The sequence below is a fragment of the Abramis brama genome (genome assembly GCF_963993115.1).
Source record: "Abramis brama genome assembly, chromosome: 19".
NCBI lineage: Eukaryota > Metazoa > Chordata > Actinopteri > Cypriniformes > Leuciscidae > Abramis > Abramis brama.
This window is the reverse complement of record NC_139981.1, coordinates 20,466,100-20,486,108: the sequence shown is the minus strand read 5'-3', so window position 1 is coordinate 20,486,108 and position 20,009 is coordinate 20,466,100. Positions and strand designations below refer to the sequence as shown.

General features: G+C 38.0%; 2 protein-coding genes across 5 annotated transcripts in view; both read left to right on the top strand.

Moving 5' to 3' along the window:
• On the top strand, positions 1–3,383 carry cox16 (cytochrome c oxidase assembly factor COX16). The gene is made up of 4 exons (XM_084093092.1): positions 1–209; positions 752–829; positions 996–1,064; positions 2,131–3,383. Exons 1-4 carry the CDS (start codon positions 147–149, stop codon positions 2,242–2,244), a joined length of 324 nt encoding a protein of 107 aa, XP_083949218.1. The 5' UTR covers positions 1–146; the 3' UTR covers positions 2,245–3,383.
• A 9,677-nt stretch (positions 3,384–13,060) lies between these two features.
• The window catches only part of slc8a3 (solute carrier family 8 member 3), a 42,126-nt gene continuing 35,177 nt past the window's right edge, over positions 13,061–20,009 (top strand). For all 4 annotated transcript variants that reach the window (XM_084093832.1, XM_084093831.1, XM_084093830.1 and 1 more), the window contains exon 1: positions 13,061–13,729. The gene's annotated coding sequence lies outside the window, so the exon portion shown is untranslated. The remainder of the gene's footprint in view (positions 13,730–20,009) is intronic.

Below are 20,009 nucleotides of genomic sequence, written 5' to 3'. Positions count from 1 at the left end.
ACGGACGGAAAACGAGGCTGTACGACACCGCCACAAGGATTGTGGGTTTACATGGCTGCGCCCGGTGAAGCCATGTTCATTTATATCCTACTGACTTTATTCTAAATAATATGAATGAGTGAAATGACATACATGAACACATAAACATGTGGAATCAAGTTCGTAAACTGCAAAAGAACAAAACCTTGAAATATGGGATCCCGATGCTGGTGAGCGTTTTAATGTAGCTTCGTGTATGCTGGATGAGCTATTATCATCAAGTCTTTATAGTTATGTTTTAAATATTTGTGTGTGACTTAAACTTTAGTAATTGTTAGACTGAGATCGTGGTTTAAATAATACTTATAATAATAATGGGAGTAGTAGTAATGTAGAGACTGATTAATTGACCGTCAAAGCAAAGGTCATATTTTGTGATGTATTTTTTTTTCTCCAATATTAGTAATATTTGATGAAGGGTTTTTTTTTAATTAAAGGTTTTATAAGAGTGCACTGTGAGGTTTATTTAGTAGTAAAAATAAAACATGTATGTAAATCAATTCGTTAATGCCTAAAATAACTACAGAAGTATATTCTTAGATAATTCACTTCTAGGTTTCAGATTTCGACAAATTTTGTGTGTTTTTTTTTTCATTGTTGATACTGATGATATATCAGTTTTTCAATTGTGCAATATTTACAAGTTCTAGTTTCTGCCTTTGTACATAATGAGGTAGACTGGTACTCATATTTGAATGTTTATTTTCTGAAGCTTCTGGTCGTGGGAGGGTCGTTTGGATTGAGAGAATTCACTCAGATTAGGTATGATGCGCAGAAGATCAAAAGGAAGGTATGTGAAACTTAACAGACTAAAATGTAGCATCTGAAATACAATCTGTCCATCTTGCCGAAACGGACAGAACTGATTTCTGCTGTTCAGTGCAATCTCTTAACATGTTATTATTAACTTCTTTCATGTTATTTATTATTATTATTTTTTTGCATGTTTGTTCCAGCTGGACCCGACACTGGAAGCCCGGGTGAACACTCAAAAACAGTCTGTCATCCTTGAGGAAGAGTATGAGGTATTGAGATCTGTGTTCGTACACTGTTTTATAGTGCTATAATGTTTTGAAGAGCCATCTGCTGTTTTGCTGCCTGCAGCATGGATGTTATGTTTATTCGGTAGTGAGTGTGTGTTAGCATAATTGTTAAACATCTGGCTTGTTAAATGCAATGGGTGCAGGTTTGGATCTGACACTGGGTGACTCAGGAATTGTAATCACAATTTTGTTGTGCAGTTTGTCAAGCAGGACACGTAACACTAGGTTGCTCCAGTGAGACTCAATGACCCGGTAATTAGTGTGCTATAAATTTTTTTTGGACGGAAAGTGTCTAGTTAGCTGTTTAGTCCCAACTAAGTGCACTAGGCTCATTTATTATCTCTATTTCAGGCTGTGGGTGTTTGAGGCTGTCCACAGGACTGCAAAAACACACTTTCATTACACTGCAGTGGTGTTAAACTGATCAAAAGTGACAGTAAAGACATTTACAATTTTACAAAAGATCTCAAATAAAAGTTGTTCTTTTGAGCTTTCTATTAATCAAATAATCCTGGGGGGGAAAAATCAACATAGTCAACGTTGATAATTGACATAAAGAATCACCTTTAAGGACAATACAGTTAAATCAATTAATCAATCAATAAGAAATGTTTCTTGAGCATATTAGACTGATTCCTGAAGGATCATGTGATGCTGAAGACTTGAGTAGTGATGCTGAAAATTCACCATCACAATAAATTACATTTTAAAATGTATTATAATAGAAAACAGTTATTTTAATATGTAATAATATTTCACAATACTACTATTTTACTGTACTTTTCATCAAATAAATGCAGCCTTGGTAAGCATAATAGGCTTTTAAAAACATTTAAGAAATCTTTTTACTTGAACTGTAACATTCAGGCCATTTAATACTTTAGCAAGACTTGATTAGCAGTTTAATGCATTTTCTATGCATTTATTCTTGACTTCCGATTGCCATTTAGCATGATTTGTGCTTTGATTGTGCATCTGATTTGTGGCTAAAACTGGCTATGGTAAAAAAGAGTAATTTTGATGTAATCCAATCTCTTTGTTGCTGCAGAAATTGAAAGATATGGACTTGGGTGGATGGCAGAACATTCGTGGCCCTCGTCCCTGGGAGGATTCCAGGGAGACCCAGGACCAGCAGCGATCACGCCTCAATAAAGGCACATAGAACTGAACTGAAACTGAACTGAAAGTTAACTCCTCCTACTGGCCCAAAGATGTAAAACACTTATAAAACCAGTGCAGTCTATACCTTGGTTGTCAGTTGCCAATTTGGATTCCGTTTTGTTGGAAATATACTTTTCTAATACACTTGTGGCTGGATATGTGTATAGTATGTTCTCTGTACAGTGTCTTATTTATGGTATCATATCAGGCAGACTGTAACTAACTCTTATGTCTTGTGTGTTACCTTGTCAGTTCACATTCACAGTAATACATAACTCAAGACTCATTAGTGCGTTTGAGTGAGATAATATATTCCCATGTTCTTTCAATGGTGCAAACAGAATCAGTTCTGGATGAATGGTGTACAGTCTAATGGCAATAGGCTTGAATGACCCTCTGTACTTTAAAACAGTATTTGATTATCGCGATTTGAAAAACTTGCGCTACGTACTTAGGTAAATATACTGTCCAAAGTTAGCAACATTCTCGCGCAGGCGCATCATTTTTAGCAATGCATTTTTATATTTTTGTGAATGTGAACTTCAAATGTTTTTAGAATTGTGTTTTTATATTTTCAATTTCATTTATTACATTTTCTTTATAAAAAAATTGCATTAACTTAAATGAGCAATACATTTCTTACTAATGATAGTTAACTATTAAATAGTTCATTGTTAGTCCATGTTAGCTGAGGTCCATTAAATAATGATTTTACAACAGAAGGATCAATGTAACAGTATGTATCAACATAAACAACACCTGACAGAACTGAGATTAATGCTTTAGAAGTATTTTTCATTGTTAGTTCATGTTAACTTATCTAAAGTTAACAAGTGAAACTTTATTGTAAAGTGTTACCTAATGATTTTTACAAAAATATTTCTTTGTGAAAAGAAAATATGCGACAAGATGGATATTAACTAATGTATTATGCAGTTTATCACATTTTTACTGATGCTTTCATTATGACTATCAAGGCATTTTTTGCAATTTTGACAAAACCTATTTATGCTAGCCAGCTAAATATTATTCTCTTTGTGGCACGAAAGCAGAGTTTGCAACAGCGATGTACAATACATCTCAGAAAACATAAAAATGGAAGTACAGGATCAGTGGCATTAAAGAACTAGACTGAAAGGACCAGCGACTGTCGTGTCGACCTCTGTTCGGTCAACTGGCCCAGAAATCTCTCACTCTGGCCCAAGGCCAGTTGGCCATCCTTATTGTTGAGCCGTGTTTGCGATTTATGTCATAATTTATGGTGATTATCCCCCTCCCCCCATAAACGCATCAGTGAGATGCTACAGAGCCTGCGAAAGTGGAAAAAATATCACCTCCTGCTGCTTTAATCAATGCCTACACCTATGGTCGTGTAATTTAAAAGGTTTAATCTTTGAGGATACATTGCGTCCAACTGTGAAGCAGCACACGGTCTTGATTCAGTCCTGGAGTGCACACGTATTTCCGACAGGATCCGGGCACAGGCTGCTGCTCTCAGGCTAATGTTAACGCCAGCACTGACTCATCTGTGTGATGTGAAGCTTTGTTCCGAGGCACATTTTAACAAGCCCCTGCTGACTTTCCCTCCTTTCCCTCGTCACTCTCCTGCTGGAAATTCCAGCACTGTCATATCATGTGCTCCGTCACTTTAATTGCTCAAGTGGGAATAATCCTCAGGGGCCGAAGGGAACACGTCAACAAATCTGACTTCAGGAGTCCGGATATCCTCAGGGGGCATTAAAGCCACTCATGTGTCCAGTCCAAGTCAAAACAGTGTTGACCGGGAAAGGCTCTGGTATGTTTCAATAAGCTTTTGAGATGTTTTGGCTGGTCAGGTGAGGAGCACAAAAAGTGACTAATTAATTTGTCATGACAAGTGTTGCTGTAGCAAAGAAGTGAATGTATTGCAGTGAATTCTTTACAGGACATTCATTTGATGCTGGTTGAAACTGTTTAACATCTATATTTTATTTATTTATTATCCTATCATTTATTAGTTAATTGATTTGTGATATATAGTAATAAAATGTGACCTTTGTTTTGTGTTTTGCACAGTAACCAAGTATTTGCTATGATTTGGTCTTTGAATAAGGTACTGAAAGATGTGGTTAGTGCTCTTTCTCTATTTATTTATTTATTTTGTATATACATTTTATATTAATACTAACATATACCATGTCTACCTCTCAAAAGTTTGGGGTCGGTAAGAATTTGACAAAAAAATGTTTAAATAAATATCTTGTTCTCACCAAGGCTCCATTAAATAAATAAACAAGTATTGCGATATATCACCATTTAAAATAACCTATTTCTATTTGAAAATTTTTGTAAATTCAATTTCTTCCTTAAAGCTGAATTTTTTGCATTATTACTCCAGTCTTCAGCATCAGATTATTCTTCAGAAATCATTCTAATATGCTGATTTGATGCTCAAGAAACATTTCTTATTGTTATTCATGTTGAAAACAGTTGTGCTGCTTAATATTTCAAGATTCTTTGATGAACAGAATTTATATGGAATAGAAAATTATAAATACAAAGTTCTGTCATGAAACTCTAGATGGCGCAGGCTGATAGGCCCTTAACTCAATCTTTTTGCAATCACATCATTTTCTGTAGCGCACAGCTGATTGGTTCCTGCTGTATCAGTAGCCAATGAACTCGCTGCTCAACCTTCAAATACTTGGTCAGCATTTGCTGCAGCAGTTGCAGAAATCCTCCACCTTCCCCAGCTCCACCTGTATAGATCTGCTATGGGTCATTCATGTACGCTATATTGTACAGCAGCAGCATGTCTTATTTGCTCACAGCAGCGTGTTATGTATCTATTAGCAGTGGCAAGTCCTGTCCTTAGTATTAATTTCTTAGAGAAAAAAATCTTGTTGACCCCAAACTTTTGAACAGCGTGTGTGTGTATACTATATAGCATATTTACTGTATATTCGATTAGAAGTAACATGCTTAAAAGTAGTCTAGTGGAAGGTTAGAGGAACGGCTGATATTTGACTAAAGCAGCTTTAAATCTTAAGAGTGTAATTTCTAGCAACACCAGAAATAATGGAAAGCAGATAGGAAAAAGCGTTTACAACAAACACTTTTTACCGAAACATTTTTTAACTCATCACCTTTAACCGCAATGCTTGTTTGTATTTTAGTGGATTCATTTTTTAGCCTTGTTTTTGCCTATACTGCAGTGTGTTGCTATGTATGGATTAAAAAGTATGCTAAATGTTATAAAACCCTTGCTCAAAAATGCAGACATGACAGAGCTGGACTGTGATCTAAACAACTCCTCAGTCGCCTCAACCTGACATATAGTGGCGACTTGAACCCGTAACCTCTTCCACCCAGATCCTTAACCATTGGATTAACAACCCTCTAACAGATTTATGTGGACAAGCGTCCTTTACTGCAGTGTGAGGACGCCACTTCTCACTGAAACACTGAGTAATTTATCTGACTCCTCCACTCAGGGTGGCACTTGCATTTAAATGAGACCTCTTGAACTCCAGTCAGACCTTCACCACAGAGCTATAGACTTATTGATGTTAAGCATCTTTATATTTCATTCTTCACTGCAGAGATAAACATTTCAGCCTAATTAATTTCATTTTCACAGAGAAAATTTAAAATGGGCTCGTAATGTTTAAATGTATGATGTTGCCTAGCAGGTTTTTGTGTGTGTGCTTCTAAAATTAGTTTTGCAGATTAAATCTATAACAGTGTTTTGAGAAATCTGGCTTAGCCATTGTCAAGCTTCACACAAAGACACATGAACAGTGTAAATCCCTGCTGGACAAATTCTCCTCCCTAAATTCGGAGAGATTTTATCACCTCATTTCACCTATGTTGTTAGGCTAAAATGAAATATGTATTGAATATCCTTATTTTCAGAATAAAATGAGTGTTTTTGCCCATGCAAAACTCTTCTCCTTCCAGTGTCCTTCAAAATTGGACCAATCCTAATGTCAAAGGTGAGTAGGAGCTTTGTGACCTGGATGATGATGGCACAAATGAATCAATTCCCACAGGAAATCAATCGAGTAGCTATGCACAATGACTGGTGGAAGATGATGTGATCAGATACGAGTTGTAAGCTGTAAATGTAACTCTGTTTGCCACAAAACCATCAGATCTCACCTGCAGAGCCTCATCAAAGAGGAAACGTAAGTGCTCTCTTCTCTTTTAATATAGGGCTTAAAGGGGTGGAATAATGCCAGGCATTTTCACAAGATGTAAAATATGTCTTTGATGTCCCCAGAGTGTGTATGTGAAGTTTTAGCTCAAAATACCCCACAGATATTTTTATATAGCATGTTAAAGTTGTCACTTTTTGCGGGTGAGCAAAAACGCACTGTTTTGTGTCTGTTCCTTTAAATGCAAATGAGCTGCTGCTCCCGGCACAGAGGGCGGATCTTCAACAGCTCGTGTCATTTTACCTCACACAGACATGCACTGGAAATTTCAAAAACTTTTAGCCTTTTATGTTCAAACCGGAGTCGGATGATGTCAACGGAGTCAATTATGGAGAGACTCAAGAAGAAGTGACAACATGTAGAAGCAACAGGATATTTCTGAATGGTTAGTTGATGAATTTATGTAGCTGATGTGTAGTTATCTTCTAGTCATTGATTAGCATATTCTGTCTTGATAATCTATAATTCGTGTTCTGGGGGCGGGGTTTATGTAAATTTTAGGGTTGGTGACGTCACTAACCTGGGAGGAATGTCGTGTAGTCCCTACCAGCCATTTGTTGTAGTCCTTAAAAAACAATTTCTTTAAAAGCAAATATCTCCCTTTGCTTTGAACTTTGAGCGTCATAACTTTGCAGATGTTGTTTTGCTCAAACAGCAACATTACACACTAACTAAAGTCAGAAAAGTGAAATCATAATCAGCCACCCCTTTAAGGTTCCTGTTCTAATATATTATATACAACTGTACTAAATTAACATTGAAATAAACTAGATTTACATTCCTGAAGCTGTAAGGAACTTATATCCTTGCTGAATAAATTGATCAACTTGATCAAAAGTGACAGTAAAGATTTCTATCTCTAAAAAATTCTATCTATAATTCAGACATGAAACTCTACAGGGTGCATGCTGATAGGTTCTTTACATGCAATCTGCAAGCGATCACATCATTATCGCATGTGTTTGCTGTAGCGCTCTATCAGAATTCCACTGAAATCCTCCACCTCCCCCAGCTCCACCTGCCTAGATCTGATATGTGATATGCAGCAGCATATCGAACATGCTCACAGCAGTGTGTCTGTTACCATTGCAAGTCCATTAACATCGCCTTATTCAATAACATGCTAAAACTATTTAGAGAGTTGTTAAGTTAATGGGTATATACTATATAGGTTGTTTAAGGTCAGTGTGATATGTTTATCGTACTGACCTATCTTTTTTGAAGCTTACACTTTTAGGCCTGGTTTTACAGACAGGTTTGCTTCTAGTTAAAACAGCTCAAACATGCATAGTCTGAGGCTACCTTGTCTGTGAAACCGGGGGCTAATCTTAAATTTAAGATTGAAGTTTTAAAAAATCCCCCATTGATTTACATTGGTAGAATGTTCAGCATTCAAATTGTAACCAATATTAACATCATTCTATGTATGTTATATATTAAATATATTTGTTTCTACATCTGTTTACATTCTAATTGATGTCTTTTGCAAAAACATAAGTTGATAGCACACCTAAGACTGAAATTATTACTGAAATTGAAACCAAGTTTGAATAAAGTCTGTATATTAGACAGTTGAGCCAGAAGTTTAAAGGCCTGTTCACACCAAGGACTATAACGATAAAGATATTATTTCTAAAAATCGATGTTTACGATTACGACACAGAGTAATAATATCGTTGGAATCACTTTCAGAATGCTTTTACTTTACAGCTGATGAACAATAAAAACATTGAACGATCAAAATCCAACCTGCTTTAAAGAGCTTGAGCTTGAACATATAAGCAGCAGACGACAAAACTGCAATATGTTTTTAACGATATCATGCGTTGGTGTGGACACTAATATATATTTATTGTTACAGTTATCTTTAGTTATCGTTCTTGGTGTGAACTGGCCTTAATACTTATGGATTGGGGTTCAGAATGTTTGAGGAACATAGTGCTGCCTTGCAAACACATTAACTAATAAACTGCCTTTTGCAAGTAAACATGCCTACATGTATATCAGGCATGTGTACTTGTATATAGTCTTATATGTCACATGTGTAGTGTGCTAGTTTGTAAGTGTGCAGTCGTGTTCTCAAACTGGTGGTTTGAGACTCCCTCACACGTGTGCTTCAATTTTTCATCACAAACTGCAAGAAAACGGCATCAATTATTAATCGCCGCACTAAGAAAAGAAGAAATCAAATTCAATATTTACTGCATACTTCCTGAGCTATAGCAAATCACATGGAAGAGAGGACGATAAGGTGTGTGTGTGTAGGTTACACAAGGGGCCCTGCTGTGAAATTGGCAACGTTTAGAGGAAAACCCCTTTCCTTCCCCCCTCGAAGAACAAACACCCACATGAACTCTTAGTATTGTAATTATCTTTTAGAGCTCGTACTGTGTAATTAGTGTGACACACACACACACACCTCCACGCTCAAACAGATAACAGCAGTATCTCACACACATAAACCATTATATTCCCAAAAATGATACTCGCACTACACCATTACTGACTGATAACCCTTTTTGTGTGGTGATGCTGTCTGTATATGCATAGCTTATTGTTTTTCTTTGTCATAATTCTGTGTTCTATAAATATCCTGATGCTCTGCAGCAGAAGGACTGTTCAGGCAGAAAATACACACACACCCCCTCTGGCAGAACTACGGCACAGCACACACACGAATGCGTTATCTCGTGGACACACAATCTCAGATTCATTCATACTTCAGCACACACACACACACACACACACACACTCACACACACACACACACACACTCACACACACACACACACGTTTCAGCTGCCAATCATGTTTGCACACACAAACATACTGGCACTAACAAGCCAGCTGGGAAACAACGCGCAGAGCACAGACGCTACTCCATGGCATCACTACACACAGATATACACGTCACAAATACACAGGAAAGTAGTGATGTCATTCTGCTGTTTAGAGAGTAATAATCACTTTAAGCCAACATGAAATCTAGAGCAAATCTGTTTTCTCTCTTAATATGCCTTTCTGGTCTTATTTTGAATCATTGGTAAACATTATTATCAAATTGAAATAACTTGCTCCACCTCTGAACAGCTTTCCATCCTTATGCCCTCATATTTCAAACTTTCCCTCCTGTCATATATTTCATATATGTGACCCTGGATCACAAAACCAGTCACATGTCGCACGGGTATATTTGTGGCAATAGCCAACAATACATTGTATGGGTCAACATTTTTCTTTTATGCCAAAAATCATTAGGATATTAAGTAAAGATCATGTTCCATGAAGATATTTTGTAAATTTCCTACCGTAAATATATAAAACATGTATTTTTGTGAGTGAATGCAGCACAATCGTGAACATAAATGAACAACTTTAAAGGAGATTTTCTCAATGTTTCGATTTTTTTGCATCCTCAGATTCCAGATTTTCAATAGTTGTATCTCGGCCGAATATTGTCATATCCTAACAAACCATACATCAGTGGAAAGATTATTAATTCAACTTTCATGTGATGTAAAATCTCAATTTCATAAAATTGTTCCATGTGACTGGTTTTGTGATCCAGGGTCACATATAACATACTCTACCGTTCAAAAGTTTAGGGTTTCTGAAGCGTGCTTCAAGACTGCTCAATACAGCAAAAACAGTAATATTTTGAAATATTTTTATAATTGAAAATAACTGTTTTCTATTTTAATATATTTTAAAATCTAATTTATTCCTGTGATGGCAAAAGCTGAATTTTCCGCATAAATACTCCAGTCTTCAGTGTCACATGATCCTTCAGAAATCATTCTAATGTGCTGATTTGCTGCTCAAGAAACATTTCTTATTATTATCGATGTTGAAATGAGTTGTGCTGCTTAATATGTTTGTGGAAACTGTGATACCTTTTTGTTCATTAAATGTTGTTCATTTCTGTTATCGTATCTAGTGGCATTGCGTAATGCAGGTGGATTGTAAATCTTTTAATTGTATTTTAGTTTAATTTCAGTTGTCCTAGTTATGATAGTTTTATTTTTATTTCAGTTAGGGTTAGTGATGAACATGTTTTTTTTTAGTTTTCGCTTTACAGTTTTCTTAAACGATAATAACATTGAATTATAGAAGCACAAGGGATGTGAAAAATGTCTCATGCTAACTATTTTATTCTTCAGTGCAAATGTAATTACAGTCCTTAAACGCTGATTGCCCATCTTATTGTGTGTGTGTGTGTGTAGTCTCCATGAGGAAAACAGCTTGTAAATCTGAAAAAAAAAAAAAAAAAAAATTATGAGGGTTGTGTTTAGGGTAGGTTTAGGGTTGGGGGATAGAATATACAGCTTGTACAGTATACAAATCACTATGTCTATGGAAAGTCACCATAAAACATGGAAACCCAACGTGTGTATGTGTGTGTTCGATAGCTTCTGGATGTCCTAGGTAGCCTTGGCTTCGGAGCAGCTGTGGTTTTGAGGAGTCAGAGGAGAGGGTGAGGATACACACACAGTTTGACCTGTGTTTGAGTTTGACAGAAGAGATGAATGTCCCTTCGTTATGTGTGTGTATCTGTGTGTTAATTTCCCATCAGTGTGCATTAGAGCTGGCCGCTAAGGTGTTGTCCCTGGTAGGTAGAGGGTGGACAGACGTGCTGATTCAGCTGATGGACTTTTTGCCTGCCACAAGCCTGTCTCACTGCAAGAGGAGACCGACAGCTGAGGTGTATATCTGCTGTTCTCCGGCTCTCGCTGCATCAGCCTCTCAGTGTCCGTCAGAGTCTGCTGCTGAAGAAAACATGAGTGCTAAACTCGCATTGTATTCACAAACACCAGAGATATGGCTGGCTATCGGCTCGGGAACCATTCATTCATTGATTCGCTCCTCAGCTGATTCGTCCTTCACTCTAAATACCCACAGTCCTCCCCAACAGAACAGCTGGTGTGTGTTAACAGGCCATTACTTGTGTGTATGTCTTTCCTGGTTTGTTTTAGCTTTTGTTATACGTGTGATAAATGATTTGGTCATGTGAAGGGCAGCCATAATTAGAAGAGGCTGCTACTGTGGGCTGATTACCCTGGGCACAGTCTCTCTCTTTCTCTCTCTCCCTTTCTCTCTCTCTCACACACACACACACTTTCCTTGGCTGGAAGTAAGACTGATAATATCAGCATTAATGATATCTCCAGTAACACAGATTAAGTGACTGATATGTTTTGGATCTGATTGTCAGTAAAAGGCCTCATAGATTTTCACTTGTAAACAGCTGATCTGAGATCATTTGTTATGCACTATGTCAACAAAATTGAGCTTAAATTCAAAACCGCCTATTAAATCCCATAAATATATGCCCTCAGAATATGTTGTGTAGAGTCTCTGAGTTTTATAGTTAACATGAAAAAGTGTTTGCGGCCCATTTTGTTACATTCAGCTGATGCTTTGAATAAAAGTAAATACAATGCATCTTTCAGTGTACTTTTTTATCATTTTATGTATTTAAGTTAACCTTGGCATTGCACCAGACACAGAAACAAAGAGTTACATAATGTGAGGCATTGCAAAGTGAAACAGGATAGTCAATGAGAAAAAAAGGGTCAGACAAGACTTTTCTCTCTATGGCAGGTGGTTGGAAAGAGAGGGTTTGGTATATTGGTGATGTTGACTGAAAAGGAATGTTGTTTCAGTGGAGCTAGTTTTTACATTTTTGATTAATAGTTCACAATAAGTCAATGGTTATTTAATGGTCAATACTGAAGAGCAGGGTCCAATAAAAATATTATTAATAAAAAACTATTTAAAAGTTCACTCCAAAATGTAAATTCTGTCATCATAATACATCATCATGTTGTTCCAAACCTGTATCCTTTCCGTCATTCTGTGGAACACAAAAGTCCATCGTTCTTTAAAATATATTATTTTGTGTTCAACAGAAGAAAGAAAAAGTCACACAGGTCTGGAACGACATGAGGGTGACAAAATGATTTTATTTATGGGTGAACTATACCTTTGATGATAGCAAATTAGATGGCATTTAGTAAGTACATGAAGTAATTTGTGCATACTTTTTTGTATTTGTTTTACTCTTTCTATTCTTTGAGATGGCTATCAGTAGATTTTGCAACAAATTCTATTCAGGATGGCCATTTCTGTTATTTGCTACAGTTTCAAAATGCCCAATATTATTTGATTATTCGGTCTGGCTGATGTATAGTAGTGAGGAATGTGATATTAAATTAGATTACACTATTTAAAGTAATAATAAAAAAAGCTAATTGTATGGAGTATAATTTTAGGTGCACATGAAAGCTGAAGGACAGCATGCAACATTAAAGGCTCTCTAGAGCAAATATTATATTTTTGACCTGCTCCATGCAATTATTCCACATATGATCATACGTGGCGTTTTAACAATGATTCAAGGCACGCGCGCAGATGTGATATTACATGCACATGAATTATGGTGCATCTTCACAGTCCCAGCTGATGCGATGACGTAGACGCGTGTGTCCGCGTGCGTTCGGCGGAGGGTGTGTTTCCAAGGCGAAATCTGGAGGAGGAGGAGGAGGAGGAGGAGGAGGAGGAGGGGGGGGGGGGGGGGGGGGGGGAGAGGTGACTTTAATTTTCAATATTTGCCATCTTAAATTTGTCCCCCTCTCGTGATCCAGGAAAAAACGATCAGTCTCTCAGCTGAGTGATCAAATGAAGCGGTAACTAAGCAAGAGGTTTGTGATGTCTGCAGATGAAACACACAGATGCTGATAGAGGGAAGGTTTCACACACAGCAGCGGTTGCACTGGTGCTGAATCGGGATGCTTGGTCATGAAATGAAACGAGGCCCGCTCGGTTGTGAGAACACCAACTTGTTTCCTGCGCTATAACGTGAGACGGGCAGAGAGAGAGAGAGAGAAGGAGGAGGGGGCGCGAGCGAGCGTTCGTTCGCCGCTGTTGCTCGGGGCTCGCGGAAAAACCGATCACATGGATTCCAAGGTTCCATTTTTCAACGGCGCTTCGATCTGAGCGCGCGCTGACAGCCCCGGTGACCGGCGCATCCATCAGAGACGCGCGAGGGAAAGAGGCATCACTTCGCCGGTTCCATCGATCTGCCGGAACTGGGCAGAGGCACCGGCAGTCGGTCCGTGTGTGTGTGCGTGTGCGCAGGAGTGAGGAGGGCGAAAGCGGCCCTGGGGTATTTCTGACACCGAGGAGCAGCCAGCTGCACGCTTAACGGAGAGGAAACTGATCTGGCTGAAATATTTGGCGTTACCGAAAATCATTTAGGAGGAAAGCATTCCTCATTTGCTCAAATCACAGGTACGTACCTTCCATTCAATGCGTTTGTGCGTCGCTATTGGTTAGTCAGCGATAATTAGTGCAGTTCGAGGCACCGCCGGCTTTATTTAAGAGTAGTTGCGCCGCCGGCTTTATTTAAGAGTAGTTGGAATGTCGCGAATTTGACTCGGTAAACGGCAGGAGCTGTTCGGAGTGGATGTGATCAGCGCGACGTGCAACTGTGGTGGAGAGAGAATGTCTCCAAATTTGCGTCACAGAATCATTTCCATCATGTTGCCACCGTAAAATAATCACTGTCAGTGCTGAATTCGTCTTTGAAATGATTACAGAAAAGACCATAATGATCGGGATGCGTTTATTTTAACGATAAAATATGTGGATTTAGTTTATGGTGAAGTATGAGACTCATATATGGATCGTTTGGGCTGAGAACCTGTTCCAATAAAAAAAAAAAAAAAACGAAGGATTTTTCTGGCATTCGGTTTTTTGGACATGCATTCTTCCGCTGATGCGGACAGATCACCGTACTAAAACACACTTGACAGTGTTTCTTCACCACTATTCAGTGGCACTGAACCTAGTGACAAATGTAGCCCGATTCTCAAACAAATGACTCTTGTGAGCCGGTGGTTCTTGGTGAATCCAAAACATACAGCACGGCCAATGTAGTTCGATTCCTGAACGAATGACTCTTATGAGCCGGTTCTTTTTAGTGAGTCAAAAACACATGAATCACTCGAAGCCATTTGTGAATTTATTGACTCGCTTACTGAGTCCCAAGTTATTAATTTCATAATGTACAACTTTATGCATTAGGATGCTGATCGAGGGTAGTAAATGTAATTATTTATTATAAATATATGTTTTACTTAAAAGCACTAAAAATGCTTTAAACGTAGATGAATCGGAACTACTATCAGCATCATTAAGTTCGTTACAATTCCCATCCCTATGGATCACTTACGACTTACGAGGATAAGGGTCGTTCGTGGCGGGTGAAACCATTTAGGATCTGTTTGTTGACGGTTCCTCCTCCATTTGCCGTTTAACGGAGGATATGTGCGTTTCAACGTTTACGTATCTGCACGTCCCTGTGTATCCGAGCTCAAGCACGTGATGCTTTCACAGAATCCCAGCATCCTGCACATCAGATTTGGTCCCTCGAGCTGTATTTATGTGACTAACATGACTGTAAAGCTCATACATGAGGCAGAGGGGTTTTGTAAGATGTACATATGGGATTGTAGAGTTAGTCATCTGAGTCCCTCATGTTCTTTTTGGGGGTCCGAACAGGTAAAGAGAATTTGCTGAGATATGTGATTAATTCAGGACAGCTGCCACCTGCCACACTGTCCTACACTCTGTTTATATCCCTATCAGGTGTCAGCCCAACTGGGCATTTCTTAAAATAGGGTGGGGGGAGGCTGGTGTTAGTGGGTGTCTTTAGTTCGCCCTGTCTCCTGTTACCCTGAGAGACGTGTGCTTCTTCTCCAGATCGGTGAAAGTCAGAACTCTGGGAAACAGATATGCTGCCAGTGGCAAACTTGCTGTTGTGCACTTGTGTTGTATTTAGATTTTACAGTGTTGTTTGTGCGTGAGTGTGTATGATGATGAAAATACATACATTTGTATACACACTCAGAGACATGGCTGACTGCCTCCGATTTTTTCTCTAATGAGCACACAAAATTCGTTAGCTTAAAGGCCTCATTAGTATGTTAATTAGCCTGAGTTGTTCATAGGCCTTTTGTGTGAATATTTGTAGTCTATTTATTGTCTGAAGTGAGAACACTAGGATGCCTCTCAGCGGCAGTTGTCAACAGTTGCGTATGAACGGATTTGCTGAGGGTTCTGAGGTGTGATATACGAGAGGGAGAGAGCGGAGGAGTGAGGACAGAAGTTTCCAAACATACTTTTTTCCCACGATTTACACCTAGCGTGTGGCCTGTTTACTAGTAAGTCCTTGTCGTGGAGAATTTGTGTGCTCCGAAACACATCAAGGCATCTATTTGCTATTTGCCCATTGCTTACAGGTGCTAACGAGGTACTTTAACGCATGCTGAGATCTACATGATCGTATTAGCCTGTAACCCACAGGCATCTCATTGCCATGGGAACAGCTGAGGTGGTGGAAAGGAGGTTACCCACGATTGGCTCACCACCCTGAAATGCTGCCAGTCATGTGTCTTCAGAGATCTGACTTGATCATGGTATGAATGAGATTCAGACCCACCATCTGTGTGATCGGATTCAGATATTGCCGACGGCTCATAGTTTAACCTGTTGAGTTTCATTGTAGGACTCTCGTAACTGCTATTGGCTGGCTTTCCAAGCTGTAAGCTATTCATAATTAAAAGTAGTTAAAGGGATCGTTTACAATTTTTTTTAAATTCTGGCTTCATTAGCCATCCTCATGTCATTTCAAACCTGCATATCTGTGGAACTCAACAGTAGATATTTTGAAAATGTCTCTTGTGTGTTTTTTGTGACCATACAAAAAGTCAAGGAGCGTAGTTATTTAGGGATGCGCGATATATCAGCCGATATATGTTCATTTTTAATGTTAACGTTATCGGCCCACAAGTGCAACGTGTGCTGTCATATAGGCTACATCAAATTATAATGAGAACATTCTAATTGTGTGCTTGGGACGTGGCTTTTAATGGTGAGACTTTTGTTTTGTAATCAGGCTCTCAAAAATTATAGAAACATTTGGATTTAGATTTATCGGCCAATATATCGGTTATCGGCTTTCAAATTTAAAGAATTATTGGTATCGGCCAAAATGTTCATATCGGTGTATCCCTATTGTTATTGTTAACTAAAACTAATATAAAATAAAATAGATAAAATAAAATATAATATTAGATGATAAACTTAAGAACGTAATAAGAAATGTTGGCAACTAACTGAAATAAATAAGTGTAAATTTAAAGCCACACCGCGGACTTTGTGACCTAAAGAGTTGACGCATACGAGTTATTTTAAATGATTCCTCAGGCCAATATACAGCGTTTGACACTATTAATGCTCCGAGCGGGGCTGCCCTCTTGAAATACCGCCTATGTAAGTTTGGAGAAGACGGACCGTCGTTGGCCAGGTCATGTGACCTGGAGAACGTATCGCTTTACGGCCATCACGTGACCATAGGCTCTGATATACTCATGGAGCAGACTTTTGCGACAGTGCTGCGGCGCTTGTGGCCTCTAGGGGCGCTAGACGTGAAAGTTACAGGTCTAGCGCCCCTAGCGCCCGCAAAAGTTCCGCGGTGTGGCTTTAAGTATTCAAATTACTAAAACTAAATTAAAGCTTAATAGGGAAGCTTTAAGTAATAAATTCCACTCAAAGTACTCAAGTGTGTAAATAAATTCCATTTATTATTTAAAGCGCACTTTATGTGCTTCGATACCACAGCAAAAACTACTAGCCTAACTAATAAAGTTCAAACATTATTTAAAAAATATAACAAAGTTATATAAATTTAATATAGATTAATCTTTGTTAAAGCTGTGTTTTGTTGTTTGATTAGCATGATCAAATAGACAGCAGCAGCTTTCTATACTCTAGGCTGCTGTCACTTTAAGATCCAATGCACAGAACCAATATAATGATACACATCCAATTTCTTTCTCAACAGTTTACGTTCACTTAAGACATAACTTTGATTATGAGAATACTTGCTGAGTACTACTATACTACTAAAATAACACTGGTCTCGTGATGTTTGGACCACAATATACTTCAGAATATTTTTTTTTCCCTCACAGAAGAAAGTTATACAGTCATAAAAATTCTCATCAACTCACCCAAAAGACAGAGGAAGTGTGAGAAAAACAGACCAAGAGCAGGAGCAGGATAAAAGAAGAAATGTGTAATTGTAAGAGTGGAAGAGCTACTTGCTCTCTGTGTGGGCTTTCCAAGCAATGCTGTGTGAAAGTGTGTGTGTCGTCTCTTTACTGTATTTTTAGTGTGTTACTTTTTCATGCTGGCATTGATGCTGAGAGAGTGAAAGAGATGGTATGCGTGTGTGTTGTCGTCTCTGTCAGCACTCTGCCATCTCATGGGTGTATTTGGAATAATGTATAAGATCTTTTTCATGTTCTGAAGTGTGTTTGCTTACCACCAAGAGTGCATCAACACGCACACACATACACACACACTCACACACACAGGAGACCTGCAGCTTGAGACTTGGAGAATCAAATTGTGGTTTTATTACACAGTGCTTTTGGAGGGTCAAATTGGGATTATACTCTTACACACATATGAGTGCTTTTGACCAGAGCAGCAGATCTCCTGAGGTTTTCTGTGCGGGTGTTTGGCAAGGAGATGTTTCCTTTCAGTCCTCTGAGCAGCTTCTTGCAATATAATGCCTTGATCTGAAGGTTTTTAGTTCATTTCCCTCATTATTAAAAATGTAAGCATGCGGTGGACGAAGTACATCAATCAAGAACTTAAGTAAAAGTACCTAATATAATATTACTCCAGTAAAAGTATTAAGTATTGAGGGAAAGTACAAAAGTACTTGATTTTTTAATGTACTACTAGACACACAGATAGAGCTTTTCTGGCATCATTATAAATTATGTATTTTCAAGCAGTAAGCACTAGTCAATAAGGAATATTATTCAGACACTAAAAAAATATTTTATTACCAAAACTTGTCATACATTGATAGCTACCCTACTGATAATTACTGACAATTCAAGTGGTCAAACAGGTGAAAATAACAAATTATACCATATAGTATATAGAAATTAGGAAAAACAAAATGTGTGTAAATGTGTGTTGACAAATATAAACACACATAAATGGAGCAATTCCAAGAGGGTCCTCGCACCTTGGTGTTCGACGGGCCCTAAATATAAAAACAGACGTCACAGACGTCAAATGTGTTAAAGTTTTAAGCAGAACGGAACGCTATGCAAACATACTAGTTTTATATCATTTGATAAGATGCATGGGCATTAATTTGCATTGTTTTAATGTTGTTTAGTTTTTACATCAAACCTACCCTGTTCAGACAGTAATACACAAATATGGACATTTTTAGTTCACAAACAACTGACAGTCGTGAACTGAATATGATTTTCATTAACCATAATAAATCCTAAAATTCAGCATTAGTAACTTACTTTTTGCACGTGCACTCAAGCTCTGAGGAATTCACGTTCTTGGCGCATTTTGAGTCAAACTTGCTCTGACCGGATAATTTGAATCAGTTGTTGACTCGAGAACAGATGCAATCGGATCAGTCCAATTCACCAATGAATCGTTCAGTGCGATTTCCTAAAATAAAAAGTACAGATACTTGAAAAATGTACTTAAACAAAGAAAAAATATTTTGTTGCATGCTGTCCACCACTTTAAAGTGCCCCTATGCTATTTTAAAGGTTCCTAATTTTGTTTTGAAGGTCTTCTACAATAGGTTTACAGGCACCCAAGGTCAAAAAAACACTTTCATTTTCTCATAATATACATTACACATCACCTCATTTCTCAAAAGAGTCTGAAAACGGTTCGTTCAAAGAGTCGTCTCTCTAAACCCCGCCTTTCTGAGAGCATACACTGCTCTGATTGGTCAGACGGCCCAGTCTGTTGTGATTTTAAAAAGCCTATACCGTATCTGAAAGTGGATTTGCAGCACTGAAAACAGCATCAGAAACCAAACTCTTCCAGGCCTCAGCTACAATTAGAGTGTCGTTTGCGGGCAGCCAAGGAAGACCAAAGGCGGGCATAATGCAAATTTGTTAGTTTATCACGCAGTTATGTAACAGGAAGCAAGACAGGAATTGCTGACGACTCATTTCAGCAGTTCAGAATCGATTCTTTCTTTTTGCCAAAACTTTTTGCCATTTGTCATGCACTTTGATCTGCAAAACTATGCAGACCTTTTACATTTACAAAGAACTATTACTATTGCTATTCCGCATCTTCTGAATGAGTACAGAATCTCTGGATCCAAACACAGCCGAAGAAGCAGAAACAAGCGATAGAAGCATTGCTTATGCACATGTCAAATAACGCGATCATCATACATTAAACAGCATTTAAATGTAAACTTCCCAAAGTTACCGAATGAAATGTTGACCCAGTTAGAGGTAAAGACTGTTCAAGCTTTGGGGTTGTTGATGGATTCAATCTACTCCATCTATGTTTTGATCATCGTTCTGAATCCGATCCGGATGTAGTCTTTGACAAAAATGTGATTTTCTCAGCTTTTTGTTCAAAATGTTGCTTTTTTTTTAAAACTTACATTTAAGTGTTGATTAAAAAAAATAATTGCATGAAGCTAGAATCT

Bases quoted from the DNA above. Each gene is read 5' to 3' on its own strand.
- cox16 (XM_084093092.1), top strand. From the start codon at position 147: ATGTGGAATCAAGTTCGTAAACTGCAAAAGAACAAAACCTTGAAATAT. The intron at 210-751 runs GTGAGCGTTTTA...TATTTTCTGAAG, and splicing joins AATATGGGATCCCGATGCTG to CTTCTGGTCGTGGGAGGGTC. The intron at 1,065-2,130 runs GTATTGAGATCT...TTGTTGCTGCAG, and splicing joins TCCTTGAGGAAGAGTATGAG to AAATTGAAAGATATGGACTT.